This window comes from Archocentrus centrarchus, chromosome 17 (genome assembly GCF_007364275.1).
Source record: "Archocentrus centrarchus isolate MPI-CPG fArcCen1 chromosome 17, fArcCen1, whole genome shotgun sequence".
NCBI lineage: Eukaryota > Metazoa > Chordata > Actinopteri > Cichliformes > Cichlidae > Archocentrus > Archocentrus centrarchus.
The window spans coordinates 123801-148190 of NC_044362.1; the positions used below are offsets into that span (position 1 = coordinate 123801).

A 24390-nucleotide genomic window follows, 5' to 3' on the forward strand; every position below is an offset into this window, starting at 1 on the left:
GTCCCATTACATCTGGCGTAAAAGGAACACTGCATTTCAGAAAAAGAACATTATACCAACAGTAAAATACGGTGGTGGTAGTGTGATGGTCTGGGGCTGTTTTGCTGCGTCAGGACCTGGAAGACTTGCTGTGAAAAATGGAACTATGAATTCTGCTGTCTACCAAGAGATCCTGAGGGAGAATGTCAGACCATCTGTTCGTGTACTCAAGCTTAAACGTACTCGGGTTCTGCAGCAGGACAATGATCCTAAACACACCAGCAAGTCCACCACTGAATGGCTGAAGAAAAACAAAATGAAGACTTTGGAGTGGCCTAGCCAAAGTCCTGACCTGAATCCTATTGAGATGTTGTGGTATGACCTTAAAAAGGCCGTTCATGCTCGAAAACCCTCTAATGTAACTGAATTAGGACAATTCTGCAAAGATGAGTGGGCCAAAATTCCTACAGAATGCTGTAAAAACCTCATTGCAAGTTATCGCAGACGCTTGGTTGCAGTTGTTGCTGCTAAGGGTGGCCCAACCAGTTATTAGGTTTAGGGGGCAATCACTTTTTCACACAGGGCCATGATGGTTTGGATTTTTTTTCACCTTTACTAATAAACACCTTCATTTACAACTTGCATTTTGTGTTTACTTGTGTTGTCCTTGACTATTGTTTAAATTGGTTTGATGTTCCGAAACACTTAAGTGTGACAAACATGCAAAAAAACAGGAAATGAGGCAGGGGGCAAACACTTTTTCACACCACTGTAGACTGCATGAATGAGGAAATGAAATGACTACTCCAGGAAGAAAGGAGACACTGAGGAACACAGAGTATGTTGAAGAACAACTGCAGCAGGCATGTTTGGTTCACAGAGTGAAAGAACACATGAAAAAGTTAAAACAATCTGAAAAAGAAAAAGCTCTGTTGATGTTGCCTCTGCATATTAAGATCAAAGTTTTCAAGATTTACTCTCTCTATCTATCTATCTAATTATATATATATATATATATATATATATATATAAAGCTAGGACATCTTACTACTCATCATTAATTGAAGAAAATAAGAACAACCCCAGGTTTGTTTTCAGCACCAGGCTGACAAAGAGTCAGAGCTCTGTAGAGCCGAGTATTCCTTTCACTTTAACTAGTAGTGACTTCATGGATTTCTTTACAAATAAAATTTTAGACATTAGAGAAAAATATTACTCACAACTATCTCACATATCATTGTGTACAGCTACCTTTTTTACTACTGATATTTGTTTAGACTCTTTCTCTGACTGAGCTTTCAGAGTTAACTTCAATAGTTACTTCCTCCAAACCATCAACATATCTATTAGACTAGATTCCTATAAGACTGCTCAAAGAAGTCCTTTCATTAATTAATGCTTCAATCTTAAATATGATCAATCTGTCTTTATTAGTTGGCTATGTACCACAGACCTTCAAGGTGGCTGTAATTAAACCTCTACTTAAAAAGCCATCACTTGACTCAGCTGTCTTAGCTAATTAGCTAAGACAGCCAATCTCCAACCTTCCTTTTCTCTCAAAGATTCTTGAAAGAGTAGTTGTAAAACAGCTAACTGATCATCTGCAGAGGAACGCTTTATTTGAAGAGTTTCAGTCAGGTTTCAGAATTCATCACAGTACAGAAACAGCATTAGTGAAGGTTACCAATGATCTTCTTACAGCCTCTGACAGTGGACTCATCTCTGTTCTTGTCCTGTTGGACCTCAGTGCAGCTTTTGATACTGTTGACCATAACATTTTATTACAGAGATTAGAGCATACTATAGGTATTAAAGTTACTGCACTGCAGTGGTTTGAATCATATTTATCTAATAGAATTTGTTCATGTATTTGTTCACACACTAAGGTTAATTATGGATTCCACAGGGTTCTGTGCTAGGACCAATTGTATTTACATGATACAATGCATCCATTAGGCAGTATTATTAGAAAGCATAGCATACTTTTTCATTGCTATGCAGATGATATCCAGCTTTATCTATCAATGAAGCCAGATGACACACATCAATTAGTTAAACTGCAGGAATGTCTTAAAGACATTAAGGCCTGGATGACCTCTAATTTCCTGCTTCTAAATTCAGATAAAACTGAAATTCTTGTATTTGGCCCCACAAATCTTAGAAACTTGGTGTCTAACCAGATACTTACTCTGGATGGCATTACTTTGGCCTCCAGTAACACTGTGAGGAGTCATTCTTGACCAGGATAAGTCCTTAATTGAACAAATATGTAGGACTGCTTTCTTGCATTTGTGCAATTTCTGTAAAATTAGAAACATCCTTTCTCAGAGTGATGCTGAAATGCTCATTCATGCATTTATTACGTCTGTGCTGGACTATTGTAATTCTTTATTATCAGGCTGTCCTAAAAGCTCCCTGAAAAGCCTTCATTCGATCCAAAATGCTGCAGCTAGAGTACTGACAGGGACTAGAAAGAGAGAGCAGATTTCTCCCATATTGGCTTCTCTTCACTGGCTCCCTTTAATACAATCATCCCAGACATTCTTACTACCAAAATGCACACCCTGGGCCTCCCCCCTTTCACATGTTCGTGGATAAAGGACTTTTTTAACCAACCGGCCCCAGTCTGTAAAACTTGGCTCCCATCTCTCCTCCACACACACACTGAGCACTGGCTCCCCGCAGGGCTGTGTGATGAGCTTCTTCCTGCACTGCCTCTACACCCATGATTGCAGTCCAGCCCACGATAACAACCTCATCATCAAATTTGCTGATGACACCACAGCAGTCAGACTCATCTCAAGGGGAGCCTAGGAGTTCTTGACGTTGACAGCCTGGTGTTCAGAGAACATGTATCAGGTGACCCTAAACCCTCCATTAGTTACACTGCATTAAGCTTAGGCTTCTGGGGGGTTCCCATGATGCATGATGGGTGTTTTGTATTTTTCACTCACCTCTTTTCACTCTGTTTATGTACCAATCTGTACAGTACTGTATGCTCGTGAAACATCGTGAAAAGTCTTTGATGACTGACAGTACTACAATTGCCTTACAGAGTTTACATATTCATTTATAGAGATTACCCAAAAGCTAAGATATATAGACTGACATGAGACTTATCATCATGCTAAACAAGAAAATAGAAAACAACCTTCTCCCATCTGCAAAAATCTTCTGCATTGCAAGTTAACAGTACACTCTACACCCTTCCACTGTGTGATGAGTATAACTCTGCATGTAGGCATCATTGCCGCTGCTGAAGGGTTTCTCGATTCAGGGCTGTTTCATTTTGAGTCTGGTGTTTTCAACATTTGCCTCAGTGTTTTTCTTCCTTGTTCTTTAATAATGGAATTTATCGCAACAAGTAATTATGAAGCATCTGTCAAAAACCTGTACTAATTCGTATAGAAACATGTACAAAATTGTATTTTATTATTGACAGTTCAGAAAAAATCACACAGAACTTGCCTATGTGCAAATTCCTCAGACACCTTTAACATAGTGTTCAATTCAATTCAGATTTATTTATATAGTCCCAAATCACAACACACAGTCACCTCAAGGTGCATGTGTGTGTCAGTAAGTTTTTGGAAGGCTTTATAACCCACTTCCACTCAAGGTTATTTGATTTAGAACAGTACTTAATATGGTGGATCGTCCACTCTAGCACCCAATTAGAGAGAAATTCCGTATTTTAACTCAAACTACGTGGTAGCATATAGTGTGAATATAAATTAACAACAACAAAAAAATCCCATTACTAATAAGTCTGTACATAAACCCATCTGCTAGCTGAAAGTCCCAAGTCTGCAACATAAGCTAATTAAAACATCCATCCATTCACATCCTCTTATCCTGTTTAGGGTCGCAGGGGGGCCTGGAGTCTATCACAGCTGACATGGGGAGAGAGGCAGGGTACACTCTGTACAGGTCGCAAGCGTGTCGCAGGGCCAACACAGAGAGACAGACAACATCCACACTCACATTCACACCTATGGGCAATTTAGAGTTTCCAGTTAACCTAACATTGGAAACTCTAAATTGCATGTCTTTGGACTGTGGGAGGAAACAGGTGTACCCAGAGAAAACACATGCAGACACGGGGAGAACATGCAAACTCCACACAGGGAGAGAGGGAGGGGCCTGGGCCAAGGTGGAATCAAACCCAGGCCTTCCAGGTGGTATTCTAACTGTGAGGCAGCAGGGCTAACACCACGCCACTGTGCTGCCCCTAATTAAAACAAACAGAACAAAATAAAATTTGTCTTTTTTTTAAAATAAAGACTTGATTTTTGTTTCCATCGTACAACGACTGTATTAAGCTTTTGCACTGCAGGTCCAACAAAATCACATTTAACGATTTCTTAATGGGCAGTTATAAAACTACCTTTATTCTCACATGCAAGTGGCAAACAAGATTAACTAACTTATCAAAAAAATAATAAAAACTGATCAATAATGAAAATAGCCACTAGATGCAGACCTGAGCAATGGCTATCTTGTTCTTTAGTTTCTAATTACAAGGCTGTTCTCACTGTCAACACCTTTGTGTTTATGTGCACATCAAACTTTTACTTCATTATCTGTCAGTTGCTAATGTAAATCCACAGGTATGTTGGATACTGAAAAGCTGCACACAGTTCAGAGCCGTCTGTTCTTTTCAGTCTCTCCTGTCATCGCCATCCAAACACATGGCAACCCTGTTTACAATACGCAACTGATTTTACTTGAACTGCATACTTGGAAACATGACCTGAGGCAGGATTTTTAATGTTTTATGTGGGTTTTTTCGACAATCTGAAGTGACAGTGTGTGTTTATGTGTGAATGTTTGTATGTGTCAGATGAGGACGCTGGCAACAGTAAGAGCATGGCCTTGGTGGTGCATGGTGAAGGAGGACCACATTATCCAGACTCCTACTGCTCCTCCCTGCAGGATGGAACAGGAGGTCGCCAAAGCATCCCCTCCTCCCAGTGTAGTGCCCCTCCAGCTCTCACTACAGACATGGTGGAGGTTGGTGTCCTAGGGATCCCAGGAGGGCTGCAGCAGTACCGAGCCTCCATTAAACCCTTGATGGGTTATGGAGAGAGCATGGAGGATCAGACCCACTCCCTCCACAGGTACACTCACCAATCTACACACATATACAATGGGAAGCATTCAATTCAATTTTATTTATATAGTGCCAAATCAGTTGCCTCAAGGCACTTTATGTTGTAAGGTAAAGACACTACAATAATACAGAGAAAACCCAACAATGAAAATGACTCCCTGTGAGCAAGCACTTGGCAACAGTGAGAAGGAAAAACTCCCTTTCAACAGAACCAGGCTCAGAGAGGGGCAGTCACCTGTCATGACCGGTTAGGGGAGAGGGGAGGGAGACAGGACAAAGGACACACTGTGGAATGGAGCCAGAGTGAAGAAGAAAAATTCAGTGCATCATGGGAATCCCCCAGAAGCCTAGGCTGATTGCAGCATAACTAAGGGTCACACTATAAGCTTGATCAAAAAGGAAAGTTTTAAGCCTAATCTTAAAAATAGAGAGGGTGTCTGCCTCCTGAATCCAAACTGGGAGCTGGTTCCACAGAAGAGGGGCCTGAAAGCTGAAGGCTCTGCATCCCATTCTACTCTTAAGTATCCTAGGAAGCATAAGTAAGCCAGCAGTCTGAGAGCTCTATTGGGGGTGATACGGTACTATAAGATCTTTAAGATAAGATGGGGCCTTATTCAAGACCTTGTATGTGAGATTTTTAAATTCAATTCTGGATCCCCACGCCTCAGGGGCTGAGGATAATCATGAGAAAGGTGGCAGATCAGCTCAAAACTGCATGGGAAGAGCTTGTTAATGATCTGAAGGCAGTTGGGAACAGAGTCACTAAAAACACCATTGGTAGGACACTATACCATAATGGACTGAAACCTTGCAGCACCCACAAGGTCCCCCTGCTCAAGAAGGCACATGTACAGGCCCATCTTAAGTTTGCCAGTATTTAAAGAAAGAGAAATGCTGAGTATGACCCAAAGACCCATTGCCACTGATACACCTGTGACCTGTCTTTAACATTGCCAAAACATCTGATCAAATGCACTTTGCATAACCGTAATTAAGTGACCATTTGTTGTTTCAGAAAACTTGAAACAGCTTGTGAAAGCCAAGAAATTGCACTTCACGCCCAACTTAGGGTTATTACAGTAATTTGTTGCCAGAAGTCCGAGAATGGTGGGGCATTTGAAATACATTGCATTGGTGACATTTGGTGTTAAAGGGTTAAGGTCATGATGTGGCCTAACCAGTGTCCGGACATCAGTCCTATAGAAAATCTGTGGAGGGAGCTGGAGCTCTGAGATGCCAAGCAGCAGCCATGAAACCTAAAAGATTTAGAGTTTGTGTAAAGAGGAGTGAGCCAAAATCCCCCCTGAGATGTGTGCAAACCAGGTGACCAACTACAAGTAATGTCTTACCGCTGCGCTCGCCAACAAGGGTTTCTCCATGAAGTACTGAGACATGTTTTGCTTGGAGATCAAATACTTATTTCACTCAGTGACATGCAAATCAATTTCTCTTGTGTAATGTGCATTTTATGGATTTTTGGCTGATATTTTGTCTTTCTCCATTAAGATTAAACTACCATAAAAAATTTTAGACTTTCTTTGGAAACTTACAAATTGAGCAGGGGATCAAATAATTATTTCCCCCACTGCATGTGGGTTAACACTGTTCATCTAACCAGCTATGCATAAATCTATACTCTATGCCATCTGCTTTTCTATTATCTAGGCAGAAGAGCAAGAAGTATAGTGTCAGCCAGCTTCCTCCAATGGGAACCAAAACCCCTTCCCCTTCTCCTCACAGAGTCAGTGACATCAGGATGACTGATGGTGGGCAGATCATCGGAGGTATGGGCCTAGTGTCTCCTGAGAAGATTTCGCCAATTCGCCGGTCCCTGCGGCAGGACGGTAGCAGTTCTACAGTAGAGATTGTAAGCAGAAGCAGAGGAAGCGGATCCTCATCCTCCGCCTCATCTGTTTTTGCTGACAGTCCTCTTGGACAATCTGAGAGACTGTTTCAGAGCCATATGAATGCCAGCAGTGCCCAAAGGTGAGCTGAAAGCCAAAATAGTCATCCTATTGCATCGCATCCTAATACAAAAACACAACACAGCTCGGCTATTCTCTGTTACAAGAATAAAACATGGAATACGGTCTGTTTGGATCAAATCGACTATTTCCAACTTATATCACACTGTCATTTGCTGTTAACGAAATCTATATAATGATATGGATAGTTATCAGATCAGCTATGGACAGGATTGCAGATGGGCTGACACCCCTTGCAGATTCTTGTCAGTTTAACATAAGCTCTGTAATAGTTTCTGATTTGATCTCAGAGTTGGGGTTGAGGAGACAGACAGCCTATTTGCATTTAAGATTAAGCTTCAAACTTTCCTTTTTGATAAAGCACATGTACCATGCTGGTTATGCTGTTATAGGCTCAGAGCACTAGAGCTAGAGCAGGGCAAGTACTAATCAGAAGTTAAAAGGAAGAATGCTAATTATCACCTGCCTTCTTAAACAAAACATCAGCTCTTCGTTTTTGCAGCCACTAGAATCGTGTGATTCCTAGTACTGAACCACACTTTCTGTGATTGAAATTAATATACCAAAATTACAGGTTGCTCACTGTTCTCAAAATTGTAAAAAGAAAAAAATTGTGTTGACTTTCCAAAAAGAAATCACATGATCTGAGATTAATTTCTATCTACCTGGTGGAGACTGTCACCAGGTGAGGCAACTGTTGTGATTTGGCGCTATATAAATAAAATTGAATTGAAGTTTGGTGATTTGATTCCTGTTTGCTGCAGCCTGCTTACCAAAATGTCCTTGGTCAAGATACCGAACTCCGATGTGTTCATCAGAGTGTGTATATTAGATAGAAAGCATTTGGTGTCTATGAATGTGTGTGTGAATGGGTGAACGAGACATGTTCTATGAAGCGCTTTGAGTAGGAAAGCACTTAAAAAGAATCTATCCAGTCCATATAATGTATGTATTCCTGTTTGTCAGTGAGAGAATCAAAGCCATGGAGGAGCAGATCGCCAGTCTAGCAGGGCTGGTGCACCATGCTCTGTCTATAGGACCAGATGCTCCTGGAGCCAAGGATGCTGTCAGGTCTGTAGAATCTACTGATTTTAACAATTATTCTATTAATATAATAAGAATCACTGTAACAGTTACTACTATATTATTACTGTTGTTATTAGTATTATTCAACATAATAAATTCTATAAATAATAATAATTAATTACATCAAATATAATTAGTTTAACCTAACACATCTCCTCGTGAAGTAAGATTAGTTCTCTATACTGGATAAGCCTACAGTATGCAGTTCAAACTAACTCTGTGTTTTTCAGTATAAGTCTGGAACGCAAGGTCATAAACAGACATGGTGAGTTTTTTTAAATCTACACACTGACACTTAGAGTGTATCTCATGTTCTGAAAATATTGATAAAGGATTTCCTTTGCCCTTCAGGAGTGTCCTCTGAGTCTCAGAATCCTGCTGCTTTGACTGACAGCTTTAGCTCCACCCCTCTGGCTCTTCTGGCCCCGCCTTCTAACACCGGGATGCAGCAGCGTTTAGTGTCAGCCAAGAGGAATGTGTGTGAACTTCGGCTGCAACTGAACCAGCTCAGATGTTTACAGGTATTCAACTGTAGGCTCACTACTTACAGTTGATGCAACACATATACTACTACCATTAATAGCAACAGTTATTATAGAGATGTGATTTTTAACTGCTTTTTTTTTATCCTGTTAACCAGTCAAAGCACTACAGGCCACTTTCTCCTGTTGACACACCCATTCACATAGAGTTCTTTAGCTATCATACACACTACAGAAGCACTGGGGACAATTTGGGGTTCAATATCAGGGATAAGAACAGTCTGCCAGACCATAACAGCCAAGGATAAAACCAGTGACTTCAGATTAGTTGACCCACTCTACCCCTAAAGCCACAGTTACTTTATTTCAGCTAAAGTGAACCTGAAAATCTTATTTCTAGCTCCAGATTTATTTTCTTGAACACCACTAGAAAAGCTTTGCATGATTGACATTTCAAAAAATATTAGGAAGCTTATGCTGGGCCATCAATTCAATGTTATTTATATAGTCCCAAATCACATCACGCCTCAAGGCACTTTATATTGTAAGGTAAAGACCCTACAATAATACAGTAATATTAATAATAATAATACAGCAAGAGTGTAATGAGGTGTGCAATAGGAGTGACAGATGGGTTCGAGGTGGTGGTGGGATTACATCAGGGATCGGCTCTGAGGAGGAATAAAAGTCAGTAGAAGCAAAACAGAATACTGTATGAAAGAGAGAGAGAGAGAGAGAGAGGTGAAATGGTGAACATGCAAGGAGCAGATGAGTTTAAATACCTGGGATCAACCATCCGAAGCAACAGACAGTGCACAAAAGAGGTGAAGAAGAGAGCAGACAGGGTGGAGTGGGTGGAGGATATTAGCAAGAGTGAAAGGGAAGGTTTACAAGATGGTAGTGAGACCCGCTATGATGTGTGGTTTGGATACAATGGCACTGACAAAAAGCCAGAAGGCTGAGCTGAAGATGCTCAGATTTTCACTGGGAGTGAGCAGGAGATAAAGTTAGAGAGGCAAGGCTGAGATGTTTCAGTGTGCAAAGGACAGATAGTGGATACATTGCACAAAGAATGCTGAACATGGAGTTGACAGGCAGGAGGATAAGAGGAAGATCTCAGATGAGGTTTGTGTGTGGTGAAGGAGGGTTGGTGTGACAGAAGAGGATGCTGGGATATGGTGAGATCGAGGCAGATGATGTCCTGTGGCGACCCTGAAAGGGAGAAGCTGAAAGAAGAAGGAGATCTTATTCTGGGCCTTGCTGCACCTCCTCAGTTCATCCTTTTCCACAAACAAACTATTTTAGACCTGTTGTTGTGGTGATGGCTATAGTAGGAATATTTGATTTTACTGACATGAAACAGATCTAAGAGTAGAAAAAACTGTCTGAAACAGATTGTTTAAACCAGTCTGCAGCCTGGACATTTGGCTCAGGGGGAACCTGTCTGGATAATGAATATTAGTCATTGCAACTGATCCCCTTTAAAGCAGCTATAGTGTAAACAGCAAAGTGTATGCAAAGACAATGTTAAAAGAGGTCTCTTTGTAGTGGTGAACCTATGAAGATTTTAAACCTACCCTGCAGATTCCTGTGGTTAATTAGAGAGCTCCAGCTTGTTGTTGAATTGTCTGATGGCAGAGAGGGAGGAACAGTGGTTAAAACCCAAAAAAGCTCTCCTGATTCCCGATTTGCTCCATGTTTTCCAGTTATCAAACCAGGAAACTGTGAGCTCTATGCTGCGAATGGCAGGTCAGGAGCTAGTGTTGCTGATGTGTGACCGACTGGCTCAATTTGAGGAGGCAGCTTATAGACGGAGAGCTGAGATGGAAGAGGAGAGGACCCACTACCTTGCAGCAGAGGAGAGAATACTCACACAGCTCAGGTAAGAATTTGAATTTACTCAATTTTTTTTTTTTTTTTTTAGAGTAACACAGTCAAGAAAAACACAAGGAAATGTGCTCATGTTTAATGTTCTGGTATGATTAAATGTTACCCTTAACTTTATACAAATACAGTATACCTCTGGAGATGAGTCCACTGTCAGAGGCCATAAGACGATCATTGGTAACCTTCAGTGATGCCACAGTATTAGCATCATAAAGAGCGAGGATATAACAGTGCTAGCAAGCTAACAAACACGTTTGGGAGTAAATTTAGGGAAGACCATCAAAATTTCATTGACGATGACATATTTATTTCATAGAGACTTCCTCTAACGTAACCCTCTCTACAGAAAGCCAGTTTCATACTCAAATTTAATAAGAATGTATGAAAACAGAGTGTTTGTCTGTGAGTGAGGTGAGGCTTCACAATGTGACTGTGTGAACATACCCTGCAATATAAATAATACACCGTGCACACACACACACACACAGTGAGAGATAGCTAAGAAAATGAAGGTACGCTGAGAATGTGTTGTAGTCAGGCGCACATTTGTCAAATACTGTCATTACTTATTTAACAAAAACTCAGAAGCAGTGTGTGAAAAATTATATACACCTCACAATTTAATAGCTTGTAGACGCACCTTTAGCAGCAATAACTTGATAATCATGTTCTGTATAAATTAAACAGTCTCTTCCATCACTGTGGAGGAATTTTGGCCCACTCTTCTTCACAGAGTTGCTTCACTTCACTGATTCTTTTCTTTGTCAGCTATTCTGTTGTAGAGTGTTGTATCTACATGTGCTGGTCATAAAAATAGAATATCATGAAAAAGTTGATTTATTTCATTAATTCCATTCAAAAAGTGAAACTTGTATATTATATTCATTCATTACATTCATTAATTAAATGGTCTCTCAGTCTAGTTCTGTAGGCTACACAATCATGGGGAAGACTGCTGACTTGACAGTTGTCCAAAAGACGACCTTTGACACCGTTCACAAGGAGGGCAAGACACAAAAGGTCATTGTTAAAGAGGCTGGCTGTTCACAGAGCTCTGTGTCCAAGCACATTAATAGAGAGGAGAAGGGAAGGAAAAGATGTGGCAGAAAAAAGTGTGCAAGCAATAAGGATAATTGCACCCTGGAGAGGATTGTGGAACAAAAGCCATTCAAAAATGTGGGGGAGATTCACAAAGAGTGGACTGCAGCTGGAGTCAGTGCTTCAAGAACCACCACACACAGACGTATGCAGACATGGGTTTCAGCTGTCACAGTCCTCGTGTCGAGCCACTCTTGAACAAGAGACGGCGTCAGAAGCGTCTCGCCTGGACTAAAGACAAAAAGGACTGGACTGCTGCTGAGTGCTCCAAAGTTATGTTCTCTGATCAAAGTCAATGTTGCATTTGGAAATCAAGGTCCCAGAGTCTGGAGGAAGAGAGGAAAGGCACAGAGTCCATGCTGGCTGAGGTCCAGTGTAAAGTTTCCACAGTCAGTGATGGTTTGGGGTGCCATGTCATCTGCTGGTGTTGGTCCACTGTGTTTTCTGAGGTCAAAGGTCAACGTGGCCATCTACCAGGAAGTTTTAGAGCACTTCATGCTTCCTGCTGCTGACCAACTTCATGGAGATGCAGATTTCATTTTCCAACAGGACTTGGCACCTGCACACAGTGCCAAAGCTACCAGTACCTGCTTTAAGGACCATGGTATCCTTGTTCTTAATTGGCCAGCAAACTCAACTGACCTTTAACCCCATAGAAAATCTATGGGCTATTGTGAAGAGGAAGATGTGATACACCAGACCCAACAATTCAGAAGGGCTGAAGGCCACTATCAGAGCAACCTGGGCTCTCATAACACCTGAGCAGTGCCACAGACTGATCGACTCCATGCCACGCCGCATTGCTGCAGTGATCCAGGCAGAAGGAGCCCCAACTAAGTACTTAGTGCTGTACATGCTCATACTTTTCATGTTCATACCTTTCAGTTGGCCAACATTTCTAATTTTATGACCAGCACCTGTATATAGTGTTAATTCACAGAATTTGGCTCCTCAGGGTAATGAAACTTTGAGATTGAGACCATAAACTTATCAGAAAGATGTTTGTTGAGGTCATAGAAAAGGAGCTGAAGGTACAATTACCCACAAACTTCTGTTTGCGACCAGATGAGTCACTCCCTGATGGCAATTAGAAAGGATGCAGATTTAAGGCTCTTCATCAGATTCACTTTTCAGACCAGGAAGGTATGTGTCTAAAACACATCAGTGCTATATGCACTGCAGTTGCTGTAAATAAATCATTAAAATGTTCTCTGCATCCAGATTTTTGTTATCTTATGTGAAACAGTACCACCTCTGGGGAGAAGCAGTGCCTCGAGGTCAAATGCAGTGAGAAAATGCTCATTTGTTGTGGTTCCATTATCTGGAAAGCTTACAATGCAACATGCAACTGTTGCTGTAATTTAGCACTATATAAATAGAATTGAATGGAACATGTACCCTTTGTCAAACTGCAGTTTGTTACACCCTAGCCCCAACATAAGGAGGCTGAACCTATCCCTCAAACATTCTCCTTCCCCTCTCTCCAAAAACCCTACTACACTATTACACTGGACCAAACATCATGCTTAGGTGACAGAGCCAGCCCACCCACAGTGAAACACCTACAAATACTGCCTTTAATGTTTGAGTCAATGTCAGCCCTTCTCCGAGCATATTTTGTGTCTATCTGTTCTCTTTCAGTTGTTATATAAAACACTGTGTAGTCTTTACTTCAGACTTTAAGAGTTATTGAGTTGAATACATGCAAGATGTCAGCTGTCCTCTTTCCTTTAAAGTTGAAGCACTGATTGGCCACTAATGTCTATGTCCATGATTTAGCCCTTTCAACATTTGCAGACTTGCTCTGACATCATGCCCCTAATAGTGTAAACTGCAGCTGAAGTCAAATCATTGATGGCATGTATGACACAGCAGATCAACATCTGTAGGCACAGACTGAATGTACAGAAACATATCGTTAAAAATAGAGGAGAAGGACAGAGAAAGTGATTTGATCTGGTATGACATGGGCTTCCAAAAACATCAGAATTAATTCTCATGTTAGCATGCTACACATTAACTTCATATTGCCAACAACTCTGCTAACACGGGCCTGGCATTTATCAAGCATCAAATGTAGGAGATTCATGATAAGTGGGACACGATTATCTTTCTACACCCCAGTCCAAACACACATGATTAGACAAATACCATGACATCAAGCAAGCATAGACTTCACATATGAGGTAGTCTGTTTCCTTTTTGCTTTGCATCTCTGTGTTACCCTGATGGATGTGTTACCCTGAGCAGGCTCTCACTTGTGGTGTCAAGGGTGAGTTTGCCTGTGGCAGTACACGTGCCAAACTGTAATACAGGCATCCTGAGGTGAACTCAGGGAGGACAGGAAACTGCCTATGAGGCAGAAGGGCAAAAGCTCATTTGATCTCGAATTTCAATTCAGTTGTATTTGTATAGCACCAAATCACAACAACAGCCACCTCAAGGTGAGAGAAAACCTCAACAGTCAGATTATTCATACTGAACAATATCTATCACCCTTGTAATGTGCAATATTCAGTATGCATTCACCAAGTGCAATACTCACCCATCTTCACACACATATATATATATATATATATATATATATATATATATATATATATATATATATATATATATATATATATATATATATATATATATATATATAATGTATATATATATAATGTATATATATATTTTTATACATTCTATTATATTATTTTCTTTATATTTTTAGAAAGTGTTACTTTCTACTGCATAGCACTGAACAGGAGTGGCCCTCCAATGTCATTGTATGTTCTATATAATGACAAATAAAGACATTCGATTCTAAAAGTAGACTACAAACCGCCCTTAGCCATTCATTTACTAGTGTGCTCTATTCTGTGCACTTTATCTATCTCACACAGCCAATTTAGAATCACCAACAAACATGTTTTGGGATTTTGGGAGAAGGAGGCGTGCCTGGAGAAAACTCACACCAATACAGAGAGAACATGGAACTTTCACAGAGAACGGTTCCAGCTGTTGTTCAAACCACAAACCTTCTTCCTGTCAGGTGACAGGTATAACCAGCAATGCCACCTTCCTGGCCACAGAGAGATTATATAAAACAGTTTATACACATACTGTCACAGCAAGATCATTTTTGTTGGAACACTGGAACTTCTTACATCCTAGAACTATTTTTTTCACTAAGAGAAGACAGTCAGCTGACAGTTATTCAATATATAAATATTTGCTGGGTACCGACTAGCACTACTTATCCTGTCTAGAAGGTTAAAGCCAGAACTGGTTCTTATACTGTGCACACATGCTGGAGTTTTTGCCAGAAATTTCAGATGTTGTCAGACTGGTTCGCCTGATAAAGTGTCAGAACGTTCCAATCACTTTAACACATTTCATACTGCAGACTTTTAGATACAACGTGCTACAAGTTATTCATGCAAAGGATTAGTAGACTTTCATTATTGATCTGAATTTCTATTAGCTTAATATTAGGGCCACCAACAGGACTGTGGAGCTCCTTAAATCTAGTTTCTGCTGCCATCTTGTGGCTACAGCAGGCGATCGCATGGTTCATAGTGACTGTTAATAACACAGGTTTCTGTCTGGCATTTTCTTCTTTCAGTGAACTGGAGGACTATGTGGACCATTTGCAAAGCAGCTCTGCCTCCAGTACAAGCCAGCTGAGAGTAACTCTGAGAGATGTGGAGGAGGGAGCAGTGAACCTGCGAAGGGTTGGGGAGGCTCTGGCCATTCTCAAAGGTTGGTGGGTTTAACGTGACACAACAAAAGGCTGGTCATATCATTTTATTGGCCAATGTCCAATAGGATGCATTGGATTAGTATTTTGACATATGGATGGGGTCTTCAAATATTGTTATTAATGAAGATTATAGTGATTTAAATTATTACTAATTATTGAGAGTAAATTTAGTAATATGAATAATAAATTCAACTGATCACCTCTATCAGTTATTTAAATAAATGATATGTAGAATTGGCAAATTTCTTTTCTCTGTGTGATCCTATTTGATATCGTCCAGGTGAGTTTCCAGAGCTGCAGATGAAGATGCGCTCAGTGCTAAGGCAGGAGGTGGAGGCAGTGCGTTTCCTGAAGGAGGAGCCTCTTAAGATGGACTCCATGTTAAAGAGGGTCAAAGCCCTGACTGAAACCCTAAGCTCTCTCCGCAGGTAATCAGTACTTTTACTCAGAGTTAAAACTGCTCAAAAGGAAAATGCTCTTGACCATGTCTGTCCTCCCTGTTTTCACTAGGTGTGTGTCAGAGTCAGCCCCCTCACCCAAATCAGCCCAGTTGGACCCACTAGAAGTTGTGGCAACAGACAGTGGACTCTCAAAGATCCAGAGTCCTCAGAACTCACCCAAACCCCAACCTCGGTCCTCAGTCAGACCACCTCAGCTTACCCCTCCTCTCTCTGGGAGCCAGGCTGAGATTAGCTTAGTGGGCTCGGACTCCCCCATTGTGGCCCGCAGATTGAAGAGCATGGCACCTTCAGTGGTCCAGCCTTCTCAACAGTACCCCAGTGTCCCTCTGACACCCACCCATCGACATGAATCACCCACTGTGGCTAAGGTACCGTGCAGATAATAGCGGAGTCACTGTAAAGTAACAAAATATGAGCTCTCCATTTTGTCTGCAGTGTAGATTGTAAGACATATTATCATGTTGTGAAGGTGAGTCCTCGCAGCAGAGAGGGGAGTCCTGCCCTACAGAGGAGAGCAGGTCTTCAGGAGTCTGATGTACTGGACCAACCTGCACCAACGCCTGTACAACAGGCCCACAGTGAGATGACCGTGGTAAGACACACAGACACACAGATCAGTGCTGCTTTGATAGATAAATACCTGCTCTACCTACTGAGCTACGGGGTGGCTGTAGCTCAGTAGGTAGAGCAGGTCACCTACTGATTGGAAGGTTAGCGGTTCGATTCCTGGCTACTCCAGGCTACATGCCAATGTATCCTTGGGCAAGATACTTAACCCCAAGTTGCTCTCCGACCATCCTGTCGGAGTATGAATGTGTGTGAATGCTAGTTAATTAAAAGCACTTAGCTTAGTATAAACATGGAAGTGCTTGTATGAATGTGAGTGCATGGGTAAATGTAAACATGTTGTGTAAGTGCTTTGAGTGCTCTGACTGAGTAGAAAAGCGCTGTATAAGAGCTAGTCCATTTACCATAAAGTTTCAAAGATTACAGGAATTTAAATGTTAATCCTTTGTCATGTTAGTGATTAAAAATGATGCAGGAATCATTCATGGCAAGTCCCTGAGGCCTTGATTTCAGTAAATTTAATAAATAAATTTAACACTGGGCTTCATTAGTTTTCACCTACCTGATATTTTACTTCTTTTTGTTATTTATGGTCTGATTTGATTTGTTTTTTGTTGTACTGAGTGTTATGCAAAAGTTTAAGTCAGTAAAAGTTTTTTAATGCTACAGTCACAAAAGGGAAAACAGTGGTTGGAGACCACAACACAACCAAAATTAATGTGTATGTGTGACTTGTGAGCCCTTTGCTTTTGAAATGGTTGCTTTAAAGACTAGAATGAGGTGTGCGATCACTTGTAGTGAGTTGCCATCTTCAAAGCAACTTTACATCTGCATCAAGATGGATAAAATGGTAACAAAACATAATCAGTCTATTAGTTTGGGTCAAGTTGGAAATTACATGCAGTCTGTCATAACACAGCAATTAACCCTGATACTTTGGTAAAAAAAAATAATAAAGATCCACATCTATTGCACTCAACATGCTAAATGGTATTTATTTTAGATCTAATGCAATGCAATCTGCAATCTACTGACATTTGGTGAGATTTTACACACTGTACCTTTAAACATATGTGACCCGATCTGGCAAAATGAGTCGGAAGTCAAAACAATGAATTTTTAGGCCAATAACATATGAATCAGCGCACTCTGTTGTGGGGGAGAGCAAAATTAAAGTGAGCTCTTATTGGCTACCAGTAATGACATCGCTGGTCATCAGTAAGAGCACTCAAAATATGTAAGCAATCTCTCACTTGTTGCTAGGAACATCAACTGGGATTGAGTCAAAAGTAACAATGCACACAGGTTAATGTCCCCACCCCAGTGTCAGTGTTATCTCTATTTCCAGGAAATAAAGTGAAAGTTTTTTCTTTTGTTTTTTCTTCTATATGGGGGGGGGGTCAGTCAGAATGGCTGCAGATCACGATTGTTTGGAGAAAGGTTGCCTCCCACCAGGCGAGATATTAAAGCACATTCTGTGTGGTATTTTTTTTTTTAAAAAAGCTTCATTCAGTTTTGTGCCTAGTTTTAAACAAACTATCACTATTCTCCATAGACCACAGAGAGGCAAACTCAGGAGGGCAGTCTCGGCGGAGAAGCCAGCATTAGGGGCCAGTCCAGCAATTGTCGAGCCAAGCAGCCAGCCAGCTTCGATTCCAGTCAGTCTCAACCTCCCAGCGCCAGTAAAGACTTTGACCAGGTCCTCCAGGAGGTCCAGGCCAGCCTGATGGAGTCTATCCCCAATTTGGATGTGTCAGAACCCAAAGGGAACAATTCTGCCTCACAACACACAACTCTTTCTGCATTGAAATCAGAACAGGGTGCACCTCTGAACCTGACGCTGCAAGGTAGACTCCCTGTCAGTTAATGCTCAGTGGTTCTCATGCAGTTTCCTATTATTATGATGATGTCCAGTGCTCATAAATAAACCAAGTAACAGTATGAAATTTTAAATCTAGTGCTTGCCTATAAACATCATGGTTCTTTAAAAAGCTGCAGTGAATTAAACTTATAGTTATAATATCTTTTATATATTGACCATCAAGCTCTTTTCTGATTGGCTGCCTAAAACAACATAAAACCTTGTGGCTTCAACAGTCAGTCTATAACTGTAGTCAAAGTTTTACCACATTACCATAGACCTTAAAATTTGACAGGGAACACGATAGTCTACAACAGTGTACCATGTGTCATGCTTTATGGTTTTAGTTATACCGGTTAGTTTTTCTCTTATTAGAATAGAATAGAATCCCTTTATCGTCATTATACAGAATGAGCATTCCATGTATTTTTTCTGTAGTTTTCTGTATCATCTATAGCAGGGGTATTCAACTCCAGGCCTTGAGGGCCAGTGTCCTGCAGGTTTTAGATGTGTTCCTGATCCAACACACCTGAATCAAATGGCTGAATTACCTCCTCAGTATGCAGCCAAGTTCTCCAGGATCCTGTTAATGACTCCTATATTTGACTCAGGTGTGTTGAAGCAGAGACACATCTAAAACCTGCAGGACACCGGCCCTTGAGGCCTGGAGTTGAATACCCCTGATCTATAGTACATTCATTAACAGTTGACTAGTGTGATCTAATCCTTTATTTATAGTCCAGCTGCTCCCCTTTCAGTTAGTTTTCATCCATTAGCTTTAGTTGTTAACGCTTACTTGAATCTGGAGTCCTGTATTTAGGTCATTTTCTCTGAACTGCAGCAACCCTCCGATGCCATAAAGCCTTTCTTGCATTGTTGAACTGCCACTGACAGCCTCAGAACTATTAAATACAGCTTGCAAAGTGTGTCAGTACAGATGCATCAGTCAAGAAGGGTTAAAGGTTAGTTGCATTTATATAGCATTTCTCTAGTTTTACTGATCACCCAAAGCATTTTAAGATAAAATAAGATAGATAAGATAAAACTTTAATGATCCCACGACGGGGAAATTTGCGCGTTACAGCAGCTCAGTACAGAGAAAAAATGAAAAGGATGAGTAAGAACAAATAACTAAACTAAAACTAAAATAGAATAGAATAAAATAAAATAGCAAAAAAAACTATACACATATACATAAGCACTATATACATAAAATATATATATCAATGTCAATACACACATGTACATATACACACATATACACACACATCAAAACACTATATACAGATATCAAAAATATTATATACATTTGTAGCCGGTAAGGTACACAGCATACACGGTATGCATTATATGGGTGAGTGTAATAAATAAAATGTATCTGGACTGTATGGATAAAGTGATGGCAGAGGAGGTAAAGTGTCCAAGTGACTCAAGACATTATGAAGTGTTGTACAGTCTAACTGCTGTTGGGATGAATGAGCTGCGAAAGCGCTCCTTCCTGCAGCGAGGATGTTTCAGTCTCTGACTGAAGGAGCTGCTCAGCTCACCCACGGTCTCATGCAGAGGGTGATGGGGGTTGTTCATGATGGATGTCAGCTTTGCTAACATCATCCTCTCACCCATCACCATCACAGACTCCAGAGGACATCCCAACACAGAGCTAGACCTCCGCACCAGTTTGTCGATCCTGCTCCTGTCCCTTTCAGTGCATTAACCCCCCCAGCAGGCCACTGCATAGAAAAGGGCAGATGCTACCACTGTGTCATAAAAGGTCTTTAACAGAGTCCTGCAGACACCAAAGGACCTCAGTCTCCTCAGCAGGTGGAGTCGACTCTGGCCCTTCTTATACAGGACATCTGTGTTTGTACTCCAGTCCAGCTTGTTATTGAGATGAACACCCAGGTATTTGTAGGAGACCACTGTCTCAATATCCTTTCCCTGGATGTTCACCGGTGCTGTAGGGGGTGGCTTCCTCCTGAAGTCTATAACCATCTCCTTCATCTTGCTGGCGTTGATTTGCAGTGTGTTGTTCTCACACCAGCCGACAAAGTCACTGATGACCCCCCTGTATTCCTCACTGTTCCCATCTGATACACATCCGATGATGGCCGTATCATCTGAGAACTTCTGTAGGTGGCAATGGTCTGAATTGTACCTGAAATCTGAGGTGTACAGACTGAACAGAAAGGGTGAGAGGACCGTGCCCTGTGGCGCCCCCGTGCTGCAGACTACCACATCAGACATACAGTCATGGCACCTCACATACTGTGGTCTGTTGGTGAGGTAGTCGATGGTCCATGCCGTCAGCTGACTGTCTACTCCGGCTCCCTCCATCTTCCCTCTCAGTAGTGCAGGCTGGATGGTGTTGAAAGCACTGGAGAAGTCAAAGAACATGACCCTCACAGTGTTCCCCGCCTGCTCTAGGTGAGAGAGGGATCTGTGCAGCAGGTAGATGATGGCATCGTCCACCCCAATGCCGGGCTGGTAGGCGAACTGCAGGGGGTCCAGCGCTGAGCTCACCAGTGGGCGGAGGTGATGAAGGATGAGCCTCTCCATGGTCTTCATCAGGTGAGATGTCAGGGCCACAGGTCTGGTGGTTGGACTCCCTGGGATGTGCGATCTTTGGCACTGGAACTATGCAGGAAGTCTTCCACAGTTCAGGAACCCTCTCCAGATTCAGGCTCAGGTTGAAGATGTGTAGGACCACCTGACAGAGCTGGTCTGCACAGTCCCTGAGCAGTCTGGGGCTGATTCCATCTGGACCCGCTGCCTTCCTGATCTTCGTCTTCCTGAGCTGACTTCTCACCTGATCAGTTGTGAGGTGGATGTGAGGCTGGGTTGGGGTGGGTGATGGGGCTGGCTCTGCTGTGGGTGAGGGTGAGGAGAGTGCAGGCAATGATGGCATTGCACCAGGAGAGAGGGGGGTCAGCATACGGAAGGGGGCAGATGGGAGCTGAGGGGTGGGGGTGGTGGTCAACGACCCAGAGTCAAATCTATTGAAAAATAGATTCAGGTTGTTAGCCCACCCCCGGTCAGCAGACACTGTGGCTCCTCCATTGTCCTCAAAGTGGCCAGAGATTTTTTCATGTTTCTCCAGACTTCTCGGACTTTGTTATGTTGGAGCTGTTCCTCCATCTTCCTCCTGAAGCTCTCTTTGCCTCTCCGGATCTTGTATTTCACATCCTTTTGCACTCTCCTCAGTTCCTCCTTGTCTCCAGATCTGAAGGCCCTCTTCTTCTCGTTCAGCAGGGCCTTCAGCTCTGGGGTCACCCACGGTTTATTGTTGGAGAAGCACCGTACCTTCTTGGTTGGCACAGTGTTCTCCACACAGAAGTTCATGTGGTCTGTGATGCAGTGGGTGAGGGCACCCAATTTTACACAATATAAATAAAGCATCACAATTATTTTTGCCCCTTAGTGGCAGTGTTTATGTTCAGATTAAATAACTTTGTTAGTTTAGCGTATTGTGACCACAGATGCTGCATCTGTGTTTGTGCTGTAATCTCAGGAGAGCAGCAGGCACTTTTTTCTGGCATCCAGGAAGGCACACCTTTCAGGCACAGTGATGAAGTGGATTCCACTGACATCAAAGCCCCAAACACAGGTATGACTCCGGGATTGACAAAAGAAGAAGACACGACCATATCACATCATTTGATATAAGTTAATACAACTCTGATTATTCTCATCAATTAACTTAGGTCCTTCAGAGCAGTTTCAGGATTATCTTGAATAGCATCACATTGAAACCATATTAAACCATATTAAATGAGAACTGAACATTTTTGAAATAGACAGACCTTAAACTAAATGAAAAGACATTAATTTATTTTAACTTAGTAAATGACTGCACTGTAATGTATTTAGTTCCAGCAACAGTGGCAGCCTCCCAGCTTCCTGCAGCCACTGTGGACATTCCTTCATTACCTGCTCCTTCAGCTTTTCGTGGTACAGAGAGCAGCAGCCGGCCACAGGTGGAAAAACCCCGCCGCTCCAGCTTAGACAAGGAAATGAAGCAGAGTCGAGATAGGCTGGGCAAGAGCCCTCCTCCTCCTCCTCCACGGAGGTCAGTTGATCAATGAGTATCAGATAGGACTTTCTAAAATCATAATTAACCTAATATTTGTATTTGTTTTGTTGTGTTGCCTTGTCAGGATCCGTGCTGTCAGTTCAGGTCTTGCAGCAGGAAGGTTAGGAGAGGTGGTCTTCACCACCAGGACAGAGCCTGTTGGAGCACAGGTATGTTGTCATAAGCTGAGACATGGCCATAAATAGGTATTCTGTAGATACTTCTCATCTGGCCCCGTCACCCTCCCCATATGCATGACATATGCATCCCAAACTATGAACTAGTGCTAAGTGGGAGAGCTTTATACATTTTTCCTTAAAAAAACTTGTAACTTTTGTTTTTGAAGTTATTCATTATTTAAAGAATTGTAATAAGGCGAAAAAGAATGAATCCAAATTGAGCTTTTCTGAAAGTTTATCACAAGCCCTGAATGTTTTTAGGGCATCCACAACAATGGTCAATGTGAAAACACAAATAAACTTTACAGCTGCCTCATGCACATGTCAATGTGATGTGTGCATGACAGCGATGTGTCATAAGAGCAGCTAATATCCCACCTATTTACTGCTGGAGAGTGGGCGTCCTGCCTCCTGTGTGCTCTATCCAGTTAGCCCCCTCACCTAAATCACAAATAGTATTTACAGGATTGAGAATACATGGTGATGATCATGGTATGGGAACTACTTTATTTATCCCCAAATTTGGATAATTATATTACCCCCAGTATCTGGTCTACCCAATTACATAAATTTCAGTGTAATATTACTCAGCTATAACCACTGTTGATTCAAGATTATTAAATGGATAATATTTTGGCAAGGCCGTAAGTATTGTGACTAAGGCCATAAATACTGTGACTAAGGCCGTAGGTTCCAGCATTAAAGCCGTACTGTTGTGACTAAGGTCATAAGTACATGTATTTTACAGGGATGTATCCTCCAAGTACAATCGAGTTCTGCGTTATTTAGAGGAAAAAACAGCATTTTCTCTTCTTACATCATAACCACCATGTATGTAAACCTAGTTACCCGGTAAGCAAATTCAATTTAAGTACCCTGTAAGGGGATTTAAATACCCTGTAAGTGAATATCTTGTAAGTGAATTTAAGTGCTCCTAAATAAAGTACTGCATAATTTTCAGGGAATTTAGCAGGAAAGTCAACAGTATTTCCCTATCTTACATTCTTAGTATTCTGTATGCTGTATTTAGGTTGCAGGCCGTATTCTGTAGTCAAATAACCTTTCTTTATAACTACTTAATCTCAGTAACTCAGTAATTTTAATAAAAAATTAAATAAATTAACACCCCACAAACATTTCAAGATATCATATAGAACTTAATATTAAACAAAGATGAGCTAGACCATAAAACAATGTATTAACTTTTCCAACAAAATTAACTATAACAATACAATGTTATACGTATGGCCTTTGGCGTGGGCTGTATTATAAAGGGTTACCATAATAAAAGAAATAATAATAGGGGCAGCACATTGGTGCAGTGGTTAACACTGTTGCCTCACAGCAAGAAGGTCCTGGGGTCAAATCCGTCTTTCTGTGTGGAGTTTGCATGTTCTCCCTGTGTTTGTGTGGGTTCTCATGCCTGTTCTAAACACACACATGCAATCTATCAGTGTGCAAGCTTGAACATAAAGCTGACAACAAAAAGCAAAGCTGAGCACCAGCCAAAAGTGGTCACCATGGTGATTCTGCTGCAGAGATGGAGGCTATGGTGCTGCAAGCCTCACTGCTCATCACTGCCTTCGTTACCTGTTAACAATCAGGCTCTGGCTGCTGGGCTGGGGTCTGCATGCACTCAGCTTTACCATCACTCTGGTTCCTCATCAGTGTTCTGTGAGCGTGCTGTCTTGCCAAAAGTCAAAGGTTTTTTTAGCAGTAAAATGCAGTTTTTTCTGTCCTGGATGCAGTTTGAATTTAACATCGTGATCTTGTCCTTTCATGCACTACAAATAAAAGCAATCTCCATATCTCCGCTCCTCCAAAACTGTAGAAGAAAAAGGCATGGCTGTTTTTTCTTTCTATTTGCCCATT

The 24390-nt window shown here is 41.5% G+C and overlaps 1 protein-coding gene across 1 annotated transcript in view; it reads left to right on the forward strand.

Annotated features, from left to right (window-relative positions):
- LOC115796480 (sickle tail protein-like) overlaps positions 1-24390 on the forward strand; it is a 60395-nt gene that overhangs the window by 21431 nt on the left and 14574 nt on the right. Inside the window, exons 6-19 of the mRNA XM_030752904.1 lie at positions 4823-5099; positions 6758-7078; positions 8044-8148; positions 8394-8428; positions 8515-8684; positions 10352-10527; positions 15244-15380; positions 15662-15809; positions 15892-16210; positions 16312-16434; positions 17965-18256; positions 21779-21874; positions 22138-22336; positions 22425-22509. Coding sequence (XP_030608764.1) covers positions 4823-5099; positions 6758-7078; positions 8044-8148; positions 8394-8428; positions 8515-8684; positions 10352-10527; positions 15244-15380; positions 15662-15809; positions 15892-16210; positions 16312-16434; positions 17965-18256; positions 21779-21874; positions 22138-22336; positions 22425-22509 — 2483 coding nt within the window. The remainder of the gene's footprint in view (positions 1-4822; positions 5100-6757; positions 7079-8043; positions 8149-8393; positions 8429-8514; positions 8685-10351; positions 10528-15243; positions 15381-15661; positions 15810-15891; positions 16211-16311; positions 16435-17964; positions 18257-21778; positions 21875-22137; positions 22337-22424; positions 22510-24390) is intronic.